Source organism: Vulpes lagopus, chromosome 4 (genome assembly GCF_018345385.1).
Source record: "Vulpes lagopus strain Blue_001 chromosome 4, ASM1834538v1, whole genome shotgun sequence".
Classification (NCBI taxonomy): domain Eukaryota; kingdom Metazoa; phylum Chordata; class Mammalia; order Carnivora; family Canidae; genus Vulpes; species Vulpes lagopus.
In genome coordinates this window covers 113,195,127-113,215,657 of record NC_054827.1, presented here as the reverse complement: position 1 = coordinate 113,215,657, position 20,531 = coordinate 113,195,127, and the positions used below count along the sequence as shown (strand labels likewise).

General features: G+C 48.5%; 1 protein-coding gene across 5 annotated transcripts in view; it reads right to left on the bottom strand.

The window, feature by feature from the left end:
* The window catches only part of ZNF710 (zinc finger protein 710), a 67,087-nt gene extending 48,297 nt beyond the window's left edge, over positions 1-18,790 (bottom strand). Inside the window, exons 1-3 of one of the 5 annotated variants that reach the window (XM_041753425.1) lie at positions 17,596-17,707; positions 17,112-17,179; positions 16,617-16,655 (exon numbers count right to left, since the gene is read on the bottom strand). In XM_041753425.1, the coding sequence (XP_041609359.1) occupies positions 16,617-16,621 (5 nt within the window). In that variant the 5' untranslated portion in view covers positions 16,622-16,655; positions 17,112-17,179; positions 17,596-17,707. Of the gene's footprint in view, positions 1-16,616; positions 16,656-16,900; positions 16,918-17,111; positions 17,180-17,595; positions 17,734-18,630 lie in introns of those variants that run through there. The other 4 variants (XM_041753424.1, XM_041753423.1, XM_041753426.1 and 1 more) reach the window with 4 other exon arrangements.
* Between the last annotated feature and the right edge of the window lie 1,741 nt (positions 18,791-20,531).

Here is a 20,531-nt window from a genome sequence, read left to right as displayed (position 1 = left end):
ATCCCCCTATCATCCCTTAAAGCTACAAGGCCTTGGGAAAGTGGCCACCTTCGTGAACCTGTTTCCCTGCCTCTAAAACGAGTCTGGAACATTGTTCCTTGCAGGGTTACTGAATTAAGAGTCTAGCCCTGTGCCTGGGCCAGAGCAGGTGCTGAAGAAGCACTGGTTTTCTTTCTCTTGCCAGGATTTAGGGAAACCCAGCCTGAAGATCTCGTGCACTCATGCAACATTTCAAAAGATCTTCCTACATTCTCAAGTCAATTTGGTAACTATAAATATGTATTAGGAACACACCCTGGTGAAAAATTTTACTTGGGGTTATTTCTTGGTGAGTTTTAAGAAATACAATCAAGCATAGAAAATGTACTTTTGTAAATTATCTGTAAACAACTGGTGCAAAGCTGAAATTTTAGGTGAACTGAGAAGGAATTCAAGCAAAAGTGCTATACTTATTCCTCTGAGGGGTTTCTCAACTCTCTGATCAACATTTTTTTTTTTTTAAGATTTTTATTCATGAGAGACACACAGATTGAGAGAGCTCTGAGAGAGAGAGAGAGAGAGAGAAAGAGAGAGAGAGAGGCAGAGACACAGACAGAGGGAGAAGCAGTCTCCATGCAGGGAGCCCAATGTGGGACTCGATCCAGGGTCTCCAGGATCATGCCCTGGGTTACAGGCAGGCACTAAACTTCTGAGCCACCCAGGGATCTCCACTCTGATCAACATTTCCAAGGATTTCCCCACATGGATTTAACAACAACAAAAGTCCCAAGTCCCCTGGTTCATGCCAGTGATCTATCATGTTGCTTCTTTGCTCAGAACCCATGCGGGCCTCTGCCTAGCCTCTGGATCAAGTCCAAGCCTTTGGACAAATTCCCAGATCAGCTCCTACCTACACCTCCGGCCCCATCTCCTACCATCCCACCTACACATCCTATCTTCCATCCACACCAAATCACCAGAGTCTTCACATGTGCCTTTTCTTTCTGCTTCGGCTGTGCCATTACCCAATGGAAGGCTCCCGCTCCCCTTGCCTGCTGAGCCTCGGCTAAATACCACCTCCACCAGGCAGTCTTCCCTGCACACAACCCTGCTCCCAGCATGTTCCTAACTTCCCATGCTCTTGTTTGCATAACCAATATTCCTTCTGGCTGAGGGCTCACTGTGGACAAAAGCCCTGTCATTTCCCTTTACATCACAGAGTTTAGCCCATGGTAGGTACTTGGTAAATGTTTGCTGATCTGATGAAGGAAGAAAGAGATGAGTAAGGAGATTTATAAGAGACAAGACAATTCAGGATGGCTCTTCCCTGACTTCACTGCCCTGCGGTACTCAGGTCACAGTGATAACCATGTGTTACACAGCACACAGCACAGCTATACAAAGTAGGCTTATAAACCCATTTCACAGGCCATGAAACTAAGGCTTGGCAGGAAGGTTGTGCCTCATCAGGGCTAGGAGATGATGAGCCAAGACAGAAAGCCATGGCTCCCGTGAACCTGAGTCTTGTGGCTTGAAAGTAATATTCCCCCCTTTGCCACGGTGCCCACTTTCATGGAGAGCTTGTGGGGAAAAGAGCAGCTCCATGTTTCTGCATTGAAAACATTTCTGTCCTACAGAGTCCCCTGGGCCAAGAAGGCGCCAGGGCACAAGGTGGAACACATACGAGAGCAAATCTATGACTGTCTCAGGCCACCCTGAGCCGAGCCCCCCACCCTGGGACCCACTGCTCAGGGTGGGGTTCTACACCCCCTCTAGTGGGACACCAGACTTGCCCACTGCTTGTGCCTTTGGTGGGTCCAACACCATTAAAAGCGGACCCAGGTTTTCCCCAGGTCTTAATCGGCTCAGAAGCAAAGTGACAAGTTCCATTTTACGTAAGGTGGCAGAATGGGCTCTAACAATGTGTCATAAATGGGGGGTGGCGGTGGTGAGGTGGGGTCGAGAGTGTGGGATGGCGATGGGCAATTCAGGGAAGAGAGCCAGGACAGGGCAGATAAGAGATCTCATCCAGCAGACAGATAACGGAGGCTACAATGACAAAAGAGCCACGAGCCGTAGCTGGTGCATCGAGAGAAAGGAAGAGAGCATATTAAATTTTAAAACAAAGCCCACCCCAGGGGAAACCTCCAGCCTCCGTCTCCTAACCCGCGCCTCTCATTTCCAACACAGGTTCATAGAAACTGAAACGTCTGTCCCTCATCTCCGGGGGCTGGGTTTTGTGTGTTTTGTTTTTTGTAACCCTATGGGCAGCAGCTAGCATACTGTGTCTCTGGGTTGGAGGGGAGCAGCCTGGGCCTCCAGGAACCCCTGTAGCCTTCCCACCAGGCCCGGGAAAGATGGGCAGGCCGGGACTGGGCCACCTTCTTGACAGGATGGTGAAGGGGGGTTGGGAACCAGAGCAGGGCAGGGACTTGCCTGAATGTGCTAGATCTGGAGGGTGGGCACCAGTCAGGGTGTCAGCGGCAGAGAAGAGGAAAGAGGGAAGCTAAGAAGTAGGGAAGGTCCTCAGAGGCCACGCCAACGAAAACTACCATAAAGAACACGCTGACATGCAGGAGGAAGAGAGCCGCAAAGGAGGAAGAGCGAGCGTGGAGCTGGAACAGGAAGGCTCGATTTAGCCTAAGCAAATGTTACTTCCTCAGTAATTCCATCAAACCTCCCTCCTGGCCCCCTCCCTCCCTGCCAGGGCAATGGTGGAGGAGTCAGGCTGGCGGGGCTGGAGGCTTGGGCAGATGCACTCCCCCTGGGGCCAGTACAGGAAGCCGCCCCCCACCCCGACCCCGACCCAAGACCCCAAACCCTGACCCAGATTGGGAGGGGTAGCCTTGATCTCTGGTGTTAGGGTCAGATGTTTGCTTTATGAGCATCCTCTTGGAAGGGAGACTGTCAGAGCTCCCCGAGACTCTGAGCCCTCAAAGCCAGCACTGTCCAGGGCATTCTGAGGTTTCCCTGGGGAGCTGCGGGCCTGCCCAGCTGCCTGCAGTCCAGGGAGACACAGCCCTAGAGTCTCACTGCTAACCAAGGGGCAAGGATGGGACTTTCTCCATCACAGCTCAGCTCAGACCTTCCCTGACCCCTGGCTCTCCACCAACAGGTGCTCAACATTTGGCAAGTGATGTCTGAGAACCACACAGCCGGGGTTTAAAAGAAAAATGACTTTGGATTTGCCCAAAAGGAGTAAAAAATATGAGACAACCTTTCTGGAGGGCAGTTTAACTATCTTAATCAAGAGCCTTTAGGGGTGCCTGGGTGGCTCAGCAACTGAGCGTCTACCTTTGGCTTAGGTCGTGATTCTGGGGTCCTGGGATCGAGTTCCGAATCAGTCTCCCTGCAGCGAGCTTGCTTCTGCTTCTCCCTCTGCCTATGTCTCTGTCTTTCTCTCTGTGTCTCTCATATAAAAATAAATAAAAATCTTAAAAAAAAAAAAAAGAGAGAGAGACTTTAGACTGTGTCCTTGGGCCAGGGGTTCCGTTCTAGAAACAGATGCCAAGGAATAATCAAGGCTGTGGGCAAAAACACCCAAGGATGTTCACCACAGCATTCCTTATAAGACAGAGAAAGAGAAAATGATGTAAATGTAGGAGGGCTGATTAAGTATATTATGATTCTTCTGTTCGAAAGCATATTATGCAGCCGTTTAAAGTGAGCTGGGCACAATGAGCTCTGGGAAGTCCTGGAAGTGCTGAATTGCTACACCACACCTGAAACTAATACAACACTGTATGCTAACTCTACTAGAATTAAAATTAAAAAAAATAATAATAAAGTGACTTGGAGGAAGAGGTTTAACTCCATGAAAATTTTAATCACAAGTTGTTAAGGAAAAGCAAAAAAAAAAAAAAAGAAAGAAAGAAAGAAAGAAAGAAAAAGTAACATGAAGATACACACAGTATGATCTCATTTTAATTAAAAAATATAGAGTGGGAGGGCATATAATATACCAAAATATTAATAATTATAGAGAGTTCTTTCTTCTTTTTGCTTGTTTATATTTCCTAAATTTTCTGCAAAAATCACAAATCTCTTTGTAACAAGAAAAAAAAATCAATAAAATCTATTTTCTAAAAAACAAAAGGAAGAGATCCAAGAGCCAAGAGACTATTCATTCCTTGGACATTCAAACCTGAACTGGACTTAAAACAAACAAACAAACAAACTGAACACAGATATCTTAAAACCGCCTAAGAATATTTTCAAGAACTAAGGGGTAGTTTCCAGTGAGGAGGAATTAAAATCTCCGGGAGGGCTTTCTGCGTGCAGGCAGGGTGTGAGTCATGAGCAGAGAGCCAAACCCCCCAGAAAACTCAGAACCCAACTTCTCAGTCCAGATCCTTCAAATAATTGCCACCGGGGGAGGAAGAGGAGAGCAAGCAGAGGGGCCAAGGTGCAAAAAAGGCAAAACAAACATTTCTTTTGTCCTTCATGGAGGACACAGGACAACAGCCATCTCTTTATTTTTTTATTTTTTTCAGCCATCTCTTTAGACAGTAAATCCAAAAAGAAAGAGAGGTTTTGGAAAAAACAGGCCCGTTCCTGAGCTGAGACTGGTTAATTTACCTGGGTATAGGGAATGAATTTTTACAACCAAGGTATAAAAGCTCTAAAAGGTGAGTTTTGGGGCACCTGGGTGGCTCAGTTGATTAACCGAGGGACTACTGATTTCGACTCAGGTCATGATTTCAGGGTCATGAGACTGAGCCCTGCATGGGCTCCATACTCGCTGGGGAGTCTGCTTAGGATTCTCTTCTCTCCCTCTCCCTCTGCCCCTTCCCTCTGCTCACATGCGTATTTTTCTTTCTAAAAAAATTAAAATAGGGGCACCTGGGTGGCTCAGTCAGCTAAGTGCCTGCCTTCTGCTCAGGTCATGATCCCAGTGCTGTGGGATTGAGCCCTGTGTTGGGCTCCCTACTTAGCAGGGAGTCTGCTTCTCCCTTTCCTTTTGTTCCTCCCCCAACTCATGCTCTCTCTCTCTCTCTCTCAAATAAATAAAATCTTTAAAAAAATTAAAATTAAAAAAAGATAAAATAAAATAAGGGCCTGGAAGACAAATTCTGACAAGCTCTGTAACCAAAGCAAAAGAACTTAGCTGATGTTACATAGAAGTTTTCCCGGAGAATGAGCTGGAACACAGGCAGATAATGGACTGGAACACTTGAGGGCATTGAGAGTACTCAGCACACCATTTACAGAAGTTGGCCTCAGCCTGAAAGAGATGACCTAAAGACCAAAGAAGGAAAAATTCTACAGAGGATGGTCTTAATTATTCAAGCATCAGGAAAATCCAAGGAGGAATAATGGCAGACATCTTTATTTCTCCAGTCCTCTTTATGATCAAAAGCTTTAAAGTCTACCTCAAATATCAAAGTTTATTCATTTGAGGGATATATATACTGGGTGCCTCCTGTCCGTTTGTGTGTTCAGTAAATAGCTGGGTACAAACTTTACATGGGGACAGTTCTGTGATATTCAAGGCACTTCCACTGGCCAGACAAACAAAAATGGACAGGGTGGGTCATTAGGATGCATCCCTTGTAAAGATGCCAAGTAGCACTGTGACAGGGAGTTGGACATGTTGGCTTAGGCCCACAGAACCTGAAGACTTCTTACCCCCAAAAGCATTCCTCAGCCCCAAAGGACCCTGCCTATTTCTTAAGAAATGATGACTCCAACTTAGAAAATAAATATGACACCACACACGAGTACAGGTGGTGCTGGATGATTTTATATCTCTTAAAGACATCAAATTCTTCCCCCGGGTGAAGCTGTACCTATAAATTACAGCCTCATATTATATATGGCCAACACCTTTAGCTTTGTTCTCCTACAGCATTTCTCCTTGACAAAAAAAGAAGCCGTCAATACTCTACTTTGAAAACAGCATAGGAGGTATTTCTGTGAGACCAAAAAAAAAAAGGAAGAAAGCAAGCACTTTTCCTTCCCTTTAATTAAAGGGATGCCATCCAGTTGCACCTCTGGATAGAAAAATAGAAACAGAAAAGTATTCTTCCAGAATCTTCTGAGTACCAAGTACCTTTAGCCCTACAAACTTCACCATCTAACAAAGTGAAAGCCCCAGCTTAAGGCACCAGGAAGTGTTCCCTTGGCACCTGGCAGCAGCTGGTACCTACCTGAGGCCAGTTCATAGACAGTAATAAAAGCTCCCTTGAAATAATGTTAAGGTTCAGACACTCTGATAAAAGCTGGGAACTTCAAAGGTAGGACTGCAAAGCCCATCCCTAATCCTCCTCATTGTGTCTGATGTGGCTGGTTGGGCTCTGGGTTGGCCCTACCACCTAGTGTCTGAGCTTTGCCCCATAGGCATTTGTGAGCCGGACAGCCAGCTGGGGTGGGTGGGACAGAGCTTCACACTCACTCCCTCAGGAGGGGCGGACCTTAGGCCACAGTGCATAGCCACTGGTCTCTGACCAATGGGGTATCAGTTAAAAATAAGGGAAGAAAACAAGAAAAAGAAAAAATACTGATCTACAGGCAGGAGCCCAGTGGTTCTGGAGTGATAACGGGATTCAACGCCAGGTTCCGAGGCTCTCTATGAACTTGTGCAAGTCACTTCAGACTTGAACCTTAGTTTCTTTGTCTATAAAAATGGTAACGTTACTGGGAGTTGTTGATGGGAGTAAAATAACCTGTGTGAAAATGCAGAGCAAAGGTGAGATTCTTCTTCCCACCCACCCTTCCTTTTTTCTACTCTAACTTCCTTCTTTAAAAATACCGTTTTTTTTTTTGTTTTTTGTTTTTTTTTGGCTAGATATGCCCAAGGCACAAAATTCGAAATGTAGAAAAAGTAACCTTGCAGAGCTATTACATTGCTGGGCCTTCTATCTTGTACTCTCTCATTTAAGAAACTATCTCAGTGACCAGGACCACATCAACTGACCACATGGATACATAGGGAGCTTTCACATTCTTTTTTTTTTTTTTACAGCTGCATGTATTGCATTGTATGATCAAAGGACAGTTTATTTGCCAGTTCCCTCCTGGTGAACATTAAGGGTTTTTTTTGTTTGGTTGTTTGTTTTTTGCTTTTACAAGCAAGATGTAATGAACTATCTTGAAAAATGCTCATTTTGCATGTTATGCAACAAACCTGTGATAAAAATTCCCAGAACTAGAATTGCTTGTGAATTTTGGATTTTAATAAATATCGTCAAAATCCTCTCTATATAATATGCACTCTATCGACAGTTGTGAGAGTATCTGTTCCCATTGCCACTTCTTCATGGTGGAATTAACTTGCATCTCTCTAGTTAGTAGTGGGCTGAACATGTTCTTACATGGTTGAGAACCATTTGTATTTCCTTTTCTGTGAACTGTCCATGTTCTTAGCCTATTTTAAAAACTGAGTTGAGGGTATGCCTGGCTGGCTCAGTTGGTGGAACACGCGAATCTTGATCTTGGGGCCCTGAGTTTGAACTCTATGTTGGGTCTAGTGCTACTTAAAAAAAAAAAAAAAAGAGGAAATAAAATAAAACAAAAAAAGTTGGGTCGAGGGGTGCTTGGGTGGCTCAGTCGATTAAGCGTCTACCTTCAGCTCAGGTCATGATCCCAGGGTCCTGGGATGGCTCCCTGCTCAGCGGGGAGTCTGCTTGTCCCTCTCCCTTTCCCATTTTCCGTTTGTGCTTTCTCATGCTCCCTCTCTGTGTCAAATAAATAAATAAAATCTTTTTTTTTTTAATTGTGTAGGTGGTCTTTTTCTTAATGATTTGTAGGAGTTCTTTAGGTATTAAGGAAACCAGCTCTATGACCTGCATAGCAAAAATGTTCTCCAGTTTTGATTCCCTTTATGATGACTTTAGCCACACAGAAATTTTTTACTTTGTGAAGAAATATATCAGTATTTTCTTTTATGGCTTCTGGGTTTTAAGCCATAGTATTTTCCCAGGTTCATTTTTTTGTATTTACCATCTTTAAGCGATCTGAAATCTATTGTGTTATAATTTGTTTTTTAAAAAGCCATCAAGATGTCTCAAGTCACAAATTTTAAAATGCCATCTTTCTTTTTTTTCTTTTTTAAGATTTTATTTATTTATTCACGAGACACACACACAGAGAGAGAGAGAGAGAGAGAGAGAGAGAGAGGCAGAGACACAGGCAGAGGCAGAAGCAGACTCCCTACAGGGAGCCCGACGTGGGACTTGATCCTGGGGCTCCAGGATCATGTCCTGGGCCGAGGCAGGTGCCAAACCGCTGAGTCACCCGGGATCCTGCCATCTTTATTTCATATCAAATTACCTTTAATTGACCTCTGATTCCCTTCTCTTTTTTGTCTTCCAAATCCTACCTAGTTGCCTCAAATCATGCTCTTTCTCTACATGGCCCTCATATCCCTTCATTCCATTCCTGAGCCAAGGGTTGATCCATGTTATCATGACTGACAATCATGCAGATCGTGCTGAATCTCAGCATCTTAGAGCAAGCAGAAATCTCAGAAGTGTCCCTTCATTTTATAGATAAGGACGTTGAGCTCCAAAAAGGTGAAATGGACTTGTCCAAGATTACAGAGCAGGTTAGTGCTTAGATTTTTTTTTTTAATTACTATCCAAGAAAAAAGAAGAATTGATTTTCCCATAAATTCTGCTCAATCAACAGGTATCTATTAAGCAACTACTATGCCCAACAGTGAACCAGGCTTTGGGGCTCCAGAAATAAATGACACAGCTCAAGGTTTCAGGAAGCTGAGTCCAGTGTGTGGAGTCTAAACATACACACCTACAGGCTAAGAGGTAAGGCAACAGTGGCCACTGGATGTGGAAGAACAAGTCATTTCTGCAAGGGATGGCATGGGGAAAGCTCAGAAGATACACAGTTTTTATTTTTATTTTATTATTTTTTTAGAAGATACATGATTTTTTTTTTGAAGATACATGATTTTTAATTGGGCCTGGCATGACCAGGACTTTGACCAAATACGGAGAGAAATTATTTGGCAATAGGGGAACAATGAGACAAAGTGGGGTGTCTCGTGGTATATAGTCAGGAAGGAAGTAATCTGGCCTAGTGTTAGCTGTGGGTGGATTTTCAAGAAAAGGTTCCTCTGAGGATCTGTGGTCATTGCCAGGCCCTCAAAACTGCACACTAAGACTTATAAATAAATGGACCCATCTGAAGGGACTTTAGGTGCCTGGCAGAAAGCAACATATCCACTGTGGAAGAATGTACTTTCATCCCATACCTTAAAGAATTCTCACAGATAGAATTCTAACAAACATACACTCACAATCAAAAATCATGATACACATACAGGGGTACCTTGTGGCTCACCTTGTTAAGGGTGTGACTCTTGATTTTGGCTTGGGTCATGATCTCAGGGTCTTGGGATTGAGGACTGTGTTGGGTTCAGCATTCAGTGAGGAGTCTGCTTGAGGACTCTCTTTCGTTCCCCTTTTCCTTATTCTCCTCTCTCCATCACATGTATGTGCGTGTGTGTGTGTGCGTGCGCATGGCATGCTCTCTCTCTCTCTCAAATAAATCTTAAAAATAAACACAAAAATCATGAAACACATGGGAAGCAAGTTCTCAAGAGTGGAAATCAGCAGAATTATCATACAACAGAACTATACCTGCATACACTTCAGAGACTGGAATTAGTGGATACAGAATACAAAATAAGTATGTTTAATGTGATTAATAAAATGAGGAATTAAAAATACAAGTAAGGAGTAAGATATTACTACAAAACACAAACTACCATGCATACTCAGAAAAGGATAAAATAGGAACACAGAAATAAAAAATATAAGCATCCAGATTAAAAACTCAAAGGATGAACATAAAAAATAATAACTCCAATGGAAACATATCAAATATATTAAAATTTGTGAGTTAATACTGATATTAAAAATACTTCCATGGAAGGGCTAACCAGAAGATTAGAGATAACTGAAGAGAGAATTAGTGAGCTGGAAGATAAGTAAGGTATTATCTAGAAAACATTACAAAAAACCAAAAAATTGAAAATGAAAGTTAAGAGATATAAAGGATAGAATAAGATCTAACAGAGACAGAGATAGGGATGGAGAGACAATATTCGAAAGAGACAACTGCTGAAAATCCTCTAGAATTGACAAAAGTCACCAATCTTTGGTTTCAGGAAGCCCAATGAATCCTTAGCCAAAGAGATTCAAATCCACTCCTAAGTAATTAACAGTGTACTGCAAAACATACCAATGAGTGCACACACACACACCCCCCACCAACAACCAGGCAGAAGATATTATCTAAGAAAAGCAGTAATTGTGCTACCAGACTTCTCAACATCAATAATGGCCAAAAGACAATGGAATACTATCTTTATTTATTTATATATTTATTTTTAAAAAGATTTTATTTATTTATTTGAGAGAGAGAGAGAGCAAGCATGCATGCGTGCATGCTCACATGCAAAGCAGGGGGAGAGTGGGGCAGGGAGGGAGAGGCACAAGCAGGCTCTGCGCTGCGTGTGGAGCTCAATCTCAGGACCCCGAGATCTTGACCTGAGCCAAAATTGAGAGTCAGATGCTCAACCGACTAAGCCACCCAGGCGCCCCTGGAATATGATCTTTAAATACTCAGAGAAAATGACTGTCAAGCTAATGTTTTATACCCACTAAAACAATACTTTAACAATAAGGATGACATAAAATTCTTGCCAAACAGAAACTGGAAAGTTTATGACTAAAAAATCTTTACTACGTGATGTTCTGATCCCAGAAAGTAGGTTGGAGATGCAAGGAGCAATAGAAGTAAATGAAATGGAAAATACGTGGAAAATTGAAGCAAAGGTTAACTGTATAGAACATTAAAAATAAAAGCCTGGGGGCGCCTGGGTGGCTCAGTCAGTTGAGTGTCCCTCTTAATGTCAGTTCAGGTCATGACCTTGGGTTCGTGAAAATAAGTAAATGAATGAATGCCTGATCTGTGTGACTGAAGAGAGAAATAAGATGCATCTAAACCATTGTGTGACAACTGAATGTGACTTTATATAAAGCATTCCAAGGTCCTTGTATTATTTGAGAAAAGGAAGACACCGACTAACTTTAAACCTGCAATCTGCATGCATCAAAAGAATAGAAACAGTGTATAAACTGCAAAGCAGTAGAGAAAAAACAGAGTGAAGGAAAGAAAGAAAAAGAAAGAAACCCTTTTAATCGATTTAAAAGAATGAACAGGGGCTCCTAGCTGGCTCAGTCAGTTGGTGGAGCTTGAGACTCTTGATCTTGGGGTGTGGATTTGAGCCCTGGGATGCATGATGTAGAGATGACTTAAAAATAAAGTCTTTAAAAAAATTAAGGAATAAATGAAGAATCAGAAAAAGAAGAAACAGAAAGCACAAAATAAGATGGTAGAAAGAAATCCATATCTAAAACTATAACCAAGGTAAACCTAGCTCTGAAACTGTTTATAGGAGACAGGAAGACAGGGACATAGGACAAGAGTCCTGTCCTTACAGGCTGAAACCAGACATGGAAAGGAAAGAGTAGCAGGGAACCGTGGCTGAGGCACCCAGTGTAGCCAGGAGAGAAGGGAATGGCAGAAAACAGGGTCAGAGAGGGAGGAAGCGGGCCCAGAGTGACATGCCAACACTCTCTGTAACAGCATCTGCTATGGAGAAGTCAGGTAAGTAGAGGTCTCCAAATGGACTGCCAGGTGGGATTAGGGGATGGGTCAGGGTCCCTGTGAGAGCAGGTAGGAGTGGGGGGTGAAATACTCTGCTGTTTCAGAGCTGGAGAGAAAAGGGGGACAGAGGAGGCAGGGACAGAACAGGTGAACTCTTCTCTGTGAAGTCCTAGGTGGGGAGAAAGTGATACAGGAGTTGAGGAGAGGTAGAGCCAAAGGAGAGGGAGACAGGTGTGTCTGTACCTGTAGGTATGGGACTGGGGCACAGGAGGATGTGCTCAGGCCTATGGAGGCAGCTGGGGCAGGATACAGGGGATCTAGGGATGGAATTGATGGTAGGCATGTTCCCCCAGTGGGTAGGCACTGGTTCCCCAACTTGGGCCAAGGGTGCTTCAAGGGTGCAGTGGTGAGAGATGGGAAGAATTCTGAATTTCAGACGTGACCTGCTTTCAGATTAATGGCAAGTCCACAGTGAACTCATGGTCTGTGGCTAGTGAATGTGGCCCTGAGGGGCAGTGAGGCATGTAAACTCAGAGACCCCAGGATCAAACACCACAGAGTGGGATTAACCTACCAGCACCTCCAAAGGGTACCTGATGCTTTTCAAGAGGCTGGCTTGGATGTGAGGAGGTTATGATAGGTTTGGCTCTTGTGTTTTACCGAACACATGCAGGATAGCCTTCCCTATCTGGAAGCCTATCCCATGGCTGCCCTCCGGGGAATCGGATGGGGTCATGGATGGCATTCAGATGTGACCCAGAGGACAAACCACACATAACCAAGAGTCATCACAGAAGTTACAGTTTCCCATGTAAATCTGGAGGGTGGACATTCCTGCTTTCTGTGGGGATCATTCTTACCTGATTTTGATCCCCTACTTACTCCACACTGGGGGTGCAGAAGGAAGAAAGGGAATGTGGTCGGGCCACCACAACGGGATCCCCTATTCTCAGCTTCCAACTGTGCTGAAAATCCTCCCGTTTCCAACATCTCTCTCAGTACTCCCAAAATATACACACAATAGAGCATATATATTTAATATCAGACATACCTTTACGATGATGGTTGCAGAAGACAGAATTAAACCCCCCTAGAGGTCAACCCACTTCTAATAGTCCTTTTACTCCGTTTATAAATATATAGATGATAAAGATAAGACACACTGATAAAAATGCACAGAGCACAGAAATGAATTAAAGAGAAAACAAAAGGCCTCTGTAGTTGGGGGTAAGGCACTGGGGATGGGGGAAGGGTCAGGTCTTCGAGCTACACACATTAATTAGTAAGTAATAAGAACCAGTCATTTTACCTTTTGAAGCTGCTGATTCGACATAGGTTTTTGGCTCTGCTCTGGCTTCTCACATCTTTTGATCCCCCTTTTGGAGTCTGCCCTAATCTCTAGCCACCACCTCACCCCTTATTTGACAGTGCATTGCTTCAAGTATCTTTCTGCCTAATGCTAAAATTTTTAATTTAGCGTGTAGCACTGTGGCCAACTTGTTTTCTTTTTTTTCTTTTTTTTTTTTAGCAAACAAAAATGAGTTGGGCCCAACAGTGACACAGGCTCTCATGGGCTAGCCTGGCAACCTGGTGTAGCTTGTAACAGGTCTCCTTTCTGTTTTATGCATGGGCAATTGAGGGACACTGGTAATCGTAGGGGCCTCCGTAATCTCAATTTCTGTTCTACCAAAAGAGTTCTCCCCTAATCCCTGTACAAGGCCTGTTACGAAGTTAGGCTTTGTGAGCAGGGGCTCTGTGGCCCAACTACTCAGGGCCAGGCCTGGTTGTGACACCTGACCTCCGGAAAGTTATTCCACCTAAATGAACAGATATGTGGAAAGTGCTTACACTAGTGCCTGGTCCATATTAAGTGCTGTGTCATTAGAGAGCTGGGTGAGATTAGTTAAGAGAGGCATTTACCCGTAGTTCCAGGAGGCCAGAGATCCCTTTGAGGCTGGCAAGAGCTCTGGGTCCTCTCCCCAGCAAAGTGCACATACATGCACATAACCCTCTGCACAGCTGCTGGTGCCCCCCATGCTGCAAGGCTCAAGGACCACTGGTATTAGCCCTCTGGTCCTCTCTATGCTGATGTGAGGATCTCAGGCGCGAAACTCTGTGGCAATGGTTCAAGTCTTAAGTTCACAAGCAATGGCCTATTGAGCAACTCCCTCGTTTCAGGTTCCGCTTTTGGCAGAAATGTTATACCTTTCTTCCCCAAAGCCCTTCTGACCCTTGCCAGTTTTGCTCTTGATTCAGGCCAAATCCTCCTTGGGTCACCTTAAGACTATCACTCTGTGTGCAACAAAGCTCCACATGCTCTTTCCGAATCATTCTGGTCCTTCTGCAAAGCTCTGATGGTCAGGCCACTGTCCAGCATTGGCTGAAGTCAGACCACTGGACGGACTGGTGCCTGCTGGGCTCCCACCGAAGGCCCTGCAGAGGTGGATACTGCAGACGCCCAGGCCCTCACTCTTAATAAGCTTAGAAATGGCACAAAGCAGGAAAAGCCAAAGATGACAGAAGCCAGAAGGAACTCATGAGATGATCTAATTCCCTCATTAACCCAGAGAAGTGACTTCCCCGTGGCCACCCAACTCATTCACAGCAAAGCTGAGAACTTAGCCGGTTCAGTGCTTGGACTCCTTCGGCATTTCTCAGGCTTTACCATGCAGGGGAGCTGTGTTAAAATGCAGATTCTGCATTTCTAACAAGCTCCTAGGCTGCAATGCTGCTGCTGCTGCTGGGGGTAGATGGGCCACTGAGAGTAAGCAGGAGTTTATGTCACAGTCAACAGACTATTCCACCCTAGTTAAAGCCTCCTCATCCACCCTTCCTGTGGCTGTTTAAATGCTCTTTCTTCAGGAAAGCCTCCTCCTTCCCCTCCATGCTCCCTGATTATCAGCTCTCATGGCCTCTGTACTTTTCCCTTTGAAGCGTTTATAACAACTGTAATTAAAGAGTATTTGTATAATTATTAGCTCAGTGTCTGTCTCCCAGGGAGACTACAAGCTCCATGAGGTCGGGCCCAGCACGGAGAGTGATAAGTCATACTATCAGCCAAAGGGGGACTGTTGTGGTCTGGAATGGCCTGGGCCAGCATTCTGGAATAGGAAGGGATGGATCATACACGTGGAAAACACCTTCTGGAGGCCTCAAGACCAACAACGACGCTGCTAGCTTTAGAATTCCCCAAGTTTCAAACACATACCAACTGAAATTTAAATTGAAAAGCATCTTTCAAAAGAAGAACATCTCCTGAATGTCTATCAAGTGCAAAAGAGCCCCAATCTGGTACTAGCCACTCTGCCTAGGGAACAGTTAGGCCTCCCAAAGAAGCATTCTCTTGGAATCTTCGTTGGGCAAATGGTCTCTGAGCACTGTACGGGACCTGGCAACCACAGCAGAGGCCACGCTCCCTGTCCAGCCTCACTCCTCTGCAGACCAACAGTTTCTTTTTCAGTTTTTCTACTGCCATCCTTCTGAGGAACCCCAAAGCTCCAAGTGTTCAGCTCTTTGGTGTGGGCAGAGAGATGCCTGACCTCGTGAAGGAGGCAAAGTCTGAGGTCAGTTGGCCTGGGTTCAGGTATCAGCTCTGTGCCCTTGGGCAAGTGACTACAACTACTCTGCGGTCTAGTTTCCCCATCTGCCAAATGGGAATAATGATGTAGGGAGCAGCAGCTGCAAGGACTAAAGGACAGAACAAATACACAGCACAAGCCTGGTCCCAGATCCATGATTATTATTATTCTCCCTCTATCCAGTACAATTCAAGGTCTCTCTATTGTTTGGCACAATCTCTACCCAGTGGCTCCACCTATTCAGGATCGACTCTTCCCTGCTGCTCCTGCCTTACCTGTCTGGAGCTTGTCTGAAGCCATGACTCACTGCAAAACTCTGCAGGTCCCATCAATCACCTCCCTGTCCCCGCCTCTGTGTGTCACTTGTGGGTTCCTTGAGAGATAGGTCTTTTTCCCAATGCCCAATACACTTAATCACCAGGTATTATTGAGGGCCAGCCCTGTGCCAGGCTCTGTTCTGGGCACAGGGGGCTAAGCAACGAACAAAGGCTTTCTACCATCACGAGCTGATACTCCAGTAAGAGATCTGATATCAGCTCAGGTCTCTGGCTCTTCCTTCACCCCCATTCCTCTCCACAGACCAATCTTAAGTAAATTGCACACAAGTACAAAGCACGCCAGATCAAAAAGCGCTGAGTGTGACTTAGGAACATCCCAGTGATTAAAATCCTGCCCCATTGAACTGGTGGACTTTGCTCCTGGTTCCCTAGCAGTCATGCTGGCCTGTCAAATCCTCCAGAACAGAGTGTGTGTTTAAACACCTGGACAATGGGGTGCTCCGTATACCTATCTCATGCAGGTAGCATACACCCATGGTTTCATTATTCTCAGAGCCACACTTTGGACAGAGCCTGATTCAGGATTCCCAGCAGTAAGAGGCCATGGCCTTGGGTTGAGGAGCACTGGAAATGGACTCTGAAAGCTCATGTTCAAGTGCTGGCTCTGCCAACAGAGTGTGGCCCCAGGCATGGAGATTTTCTGTGCCTCAGTTTCTTTTAGACAATCTCTGAGGTCTTTGAAGTCTAAGGGTTGCGAGCCAGATGAAGAGCCTGTGAGGAGCATCCTCTGAGATATACCTGACTTCTCCTTGGTTTATTTACTCCCTTCTAACTTCAAACTTGAACTTTTAAAGAAAACTCTGATAGAAATATCTCCAGGCCACAAGGCAAACCTAAAATAGAAGTCATGCAAAATCTCTGGTGGTCCTATTAGTCTCCCTTCCTTCAACTCGAGAACCATTCCAGACCTTGTCTGTCTCCTTATCTCTAGACAGCGTAAAATAAGTCTCTCAGTAGGAAATGCCAGGTTGGGATGGAAGTGACCCAAGTGCAGAACAAATGGCCTACCGGCCACACACCACAGGACAAGGACTCACCTAGGACTCTGCCTGGAGAACGGTAAGCACCTGCCCTCCCCTCAACTTACCGCATCTCTCTCCACAGACAGGTGGGCAACCAGGCGAGCCTGGAGGAAAAAAAAAAAGTGACCCAAATGTCCAACTCCCCCTGCTCAAAAGAAAGCAGCTCTACTCCCACTACCCTCCTGTGAGAAAGCTAGGTCCTGCATGTTTCTAGAACAAGAATGCATCTGGAACTATAGGTAACTACTTATGGGTCACGCAGGTGCTTGGCCCAGGTGACAAAACCACCAAGAAAGCTCTAGAAAACAATATATTCACTTTAAAACAAGTAAGAAAGGTATAATCATACTTGGTCTCAAAAATCAAAACTGGACAGGCCCATGGATTGATCACAATCGCTCGAAATACACATTCTAATGTCTAATGACAATTAGGGGTGGTTTTCTTCCCTTCTCCCATAAGACCCGGTCCTTTGAAGGCCCCTGATAAGAGCACAACAGGGAAGCAGGCCCAGGGGCCCTCTACTTGGGAGAAATTGAACTTTGACTGTTTTCGCTTACACGTGTCAAAGAGTAGCTTCAAAGTTGGCTGGGTGACTCCCGAGGGTGCAAAGTCCCGCTTTGCGCACCTGTGGGGGAATTTGGGTGAATTTCCCAGGCGCCCATGGGAACCGTTTACGTCCCCTCCAGGACAACCACCAGCTAGGATTTTCCATTTTGCACAGAAATAAAGGCGCTCAGTCTGCAGCTCAAAGGTGGGCCACCAGGATGGTCATTCGCTGGGCCGCTCAGACAAGGAAGGACCAGCCCCTCGCTGTGTCCCTGTGAAAACGCACCCAGGCTGCGGCCCTGCCTTTGCCCCAACCGACGAAGAGCTCAGAGATACACTGAGGACCGTTTTGGGTTAGTTAAAACCCACGCCAGCACCTCCCTGGCTTCTTCTACCTTCCCAAACTACAGCCTAGACTGGAGGGAAGCAGTTGCAGCGACCATACAAGTCATCTTAAAAGGCAAGTTGGAAAAAAAAAAAAAATCCGATACGCACTAGTTAGCAAGTCCGCAGTTAGGGGGGCGGTGGCACAGGGGCCGGGTCTGTGGGATCCGCGCGCCCGCAGGGGCTGCCCCGTCGGTCCCCGGGTCCCCGCGCCCACCCGGCAACCTCTCGGCCCCTCGTCTGACGCCGGCGATCACACCCCACAGCTCCGTCCAATTAGGAAAATGACCGCGAGGAGACCGAGCGAGGGGCGACGGGGAAGGGGAAGTGAGACGAGGGAGCCCAGGGACAGGCCGCGGGGACCCCGCCGGCCGGCGAGCGCCTTCAACAGGTTCCCCCGCCCGGGGCCGCCCGGGGCCGCCCGGGGCCCGCAGCGCACGGTGCGCGGCCGCCAGCTGCCTCCGGGGGCGCCCCCAGCCCCCGCCCCCCACGCGGCGGCGGCGCGCTCGGCCCTCCCCCGCCCCCCACCCCCCACCCGGGACGGCGGGGACGCGCACCAGCCCCCCCCACCCGGGAGAATAAAGTTTGTGGGCAGCCGCAGGGGCGGGGCGGCGCGGCGAGGGGGTGAAACTTTCAGTCCCGGGCCGGGTGTGGGGGGAGCGCGCGGGGCGCCGGGACACCCACGTGCGGGCCCCGGAGCCGCCGCCGCCGCCGCCTCCCGGGCCTCCCGCTCCGCCGCCGCCGCCGCCGCCGCCGCCGCCGCCGCCACCGCGGCGCTTTCCTTTCATTTCTGCTTCTCGCTCCCTCTCTCTCTCCATTCGCGCGCTCTCCTCGCTCTCGCCCTCTTTCGCTCGCTCCCTCCCTCCCTCCTTCCCCTCCCCCTCCCCCCCCCCAGACGCCATCTCTCCCTCTTTCCCCGGCTCTCCCTCTCTCCCTCCAGCTCCCCGGCATGAGGGAATGTGGAAGTGAAAGGAAAAGACGACATGTTTGCAGCGCGGCGCGGGCCTGCGCGCGGCCGTCCCCGGGGAGAGGCGGGGGGCGGGTCGGCCGCGGCCGCCGCGACCCACCCCCGCGCCCCCCGCGCCCCCGCCGGCGCGCCGCCCGGGGCTGCGGGGCCGGAGCCCGGGGGCCGCGCGGGACACTCACCCTGGTCCGGGCGCGGCTCCTGCGCTGGGGCCCTCGGCGGGCCGGGGCCGGGGCCGGGGCCGGGGCCGGGGCCGGGCCGGGGGCTCCTGGCTGCCCACCGCCCGGGCTGCTGCTGCGCGCCCGCCGCCGCCTCCACGCGCGCCCGCCGCCTGCTCCTGCCGCCCTCCCTCCGGCTCCTCTCTTTCTCTCCCTCGCTCTCTCTCTCTCTGCCTCTCCCCCCTCTCCCTCTCCTCTCTCGCTCTCTCTCCCTCCTGCTCGCTCTCTCGCTCGCTCTCTCTCCCTCCCTGGAAGAAGGGAATGAGGCAGGGCTGACGTGAAGGGATGCAAAACAGCTCCTCCTAACCCAGCTCGCAGAGGAAGAGAGACAGAAAAGCAGCCCTTTTATCTCTCTTTTGTTTTCTCACTTCCTTCCACCGCCCCCCCAGCACCCCCCTCTTGTCAGCCCAAGTTTTCTTTTCTCTTTCTACCGCAGAGAGGATTTTTCTTCCTTTCTTTCTCTTTTCTTTCGGTTCAACTCTCCCACTCAAATTGAAAGCCTGGAGGGTTTTCTTTCTCCTTTTTTTTTTCTTCCCTCTTTTCTTCCTTCTTCCTCCTTTCTTATTTCTCTAAAAGGGTTTTGTTTGCTGTGGGAGTTTCGTTTGAAAATCAAGTCACGCCTTTTTTCCTCCTTTTCTTTCTTTCTCTCTTTTTTTTTTTTTTTCTCCTCTCAGCAGAAAAGGGGAACAAAGATTAACTGAAGCGGGGGAGAGGGGGAGCGTCAGAAGCTCTCATGGAAATGGGGGCCCCCGGGCCGGCCCCGCACAAAGGGGGCCCGAGGGCTGCGCGCCCCCTCCCCCCTGGGAAGCCCGGGGCGTCCTCCCGAGAGGAGGGTCGGCGGGGGCGGGGGCCGCGGCGGCCGCTGGGTGCCGGTTCCTTCCGAAGTGCGGGCGGGGGCTGCCCAGGCCGCCCCTCCCCAGCCAGGGGTGGAAAGCTGGGTGTGTGCTTGACTTACATATTTTTAAAGTAGGCAGATGGGCTTGGAACAAACATCCCCGCAGAGCACTGAAGTGTAAAAGAGCCTTTAAACAGCTGTTTGCAGAGCCCTGGACGGCCAGGCTCGAGGGAGCGGCGCGGGCTGCGAGCGCGGGGCCGGGGTGGGAAGGGGCTCGGAGGCGGCGCTGGGATGCCCCCCCCCCGCCCCCGTGGGCTCTGGGATCCCAGGGCCTGGGCCCCGGCTCCTCCTCCCCACCCAGCCCCCACCCCGGGCGCACGGCTGGGGGGCGCCGAGGCGTGGCCGTTGCCCGCGCTGGGGTCAGGCCCCAGGCGCCTCCTCCTGGCCCCGCGGGCTTTGGCACCGCCGGGCCTCCCCAGACCCCGCTCCCGGGCGGGCCGGACCCTCGGCCTCCGACCTCGGGAACGGCCGCCACTCCGAGCGGCTTCTCGACTCCGAGGCTGGGCCGGTCGTGCGTCCTCCGGCTGAGCCGGGCAGAGCCGCCAGGAAGGGTCAATTATTCATGGGGCGCCTGGGCGTGCTCCCAAGACCTGCTCTGCCCTCAGCTTCTCCGGAGAAGTGGGGAGAAAACAAGGCAAAAGTTCCCAAAGTTGGCCACGTTTCTCATTTTCCCAAGTAAGTATTGAGCACCTGCTGGATGCCTGACCCTTGGGCTGGGGCTGCTGCCAGCGGCTGGGGGAGAAACGTGAGGTCTCCGGGGGCCCGGAGAGTTTCCGCAGGAAACAATGCCAGAGCCGGCTGCAGCCCAGGACCAGGTCATCGAGAGGAAGGAAAGCCTGAATCCTCACCCCTCCCTCTTCTCTTCCTTCCCCTTCTCTTCCTTCCTCCCGGCGGCTTCTCCTTGGCTCCACCCCTTCTCCTCATCAATTCCTCCCACACTTCCCTGCTCTCCCTGGCTTTTCACTGGAGG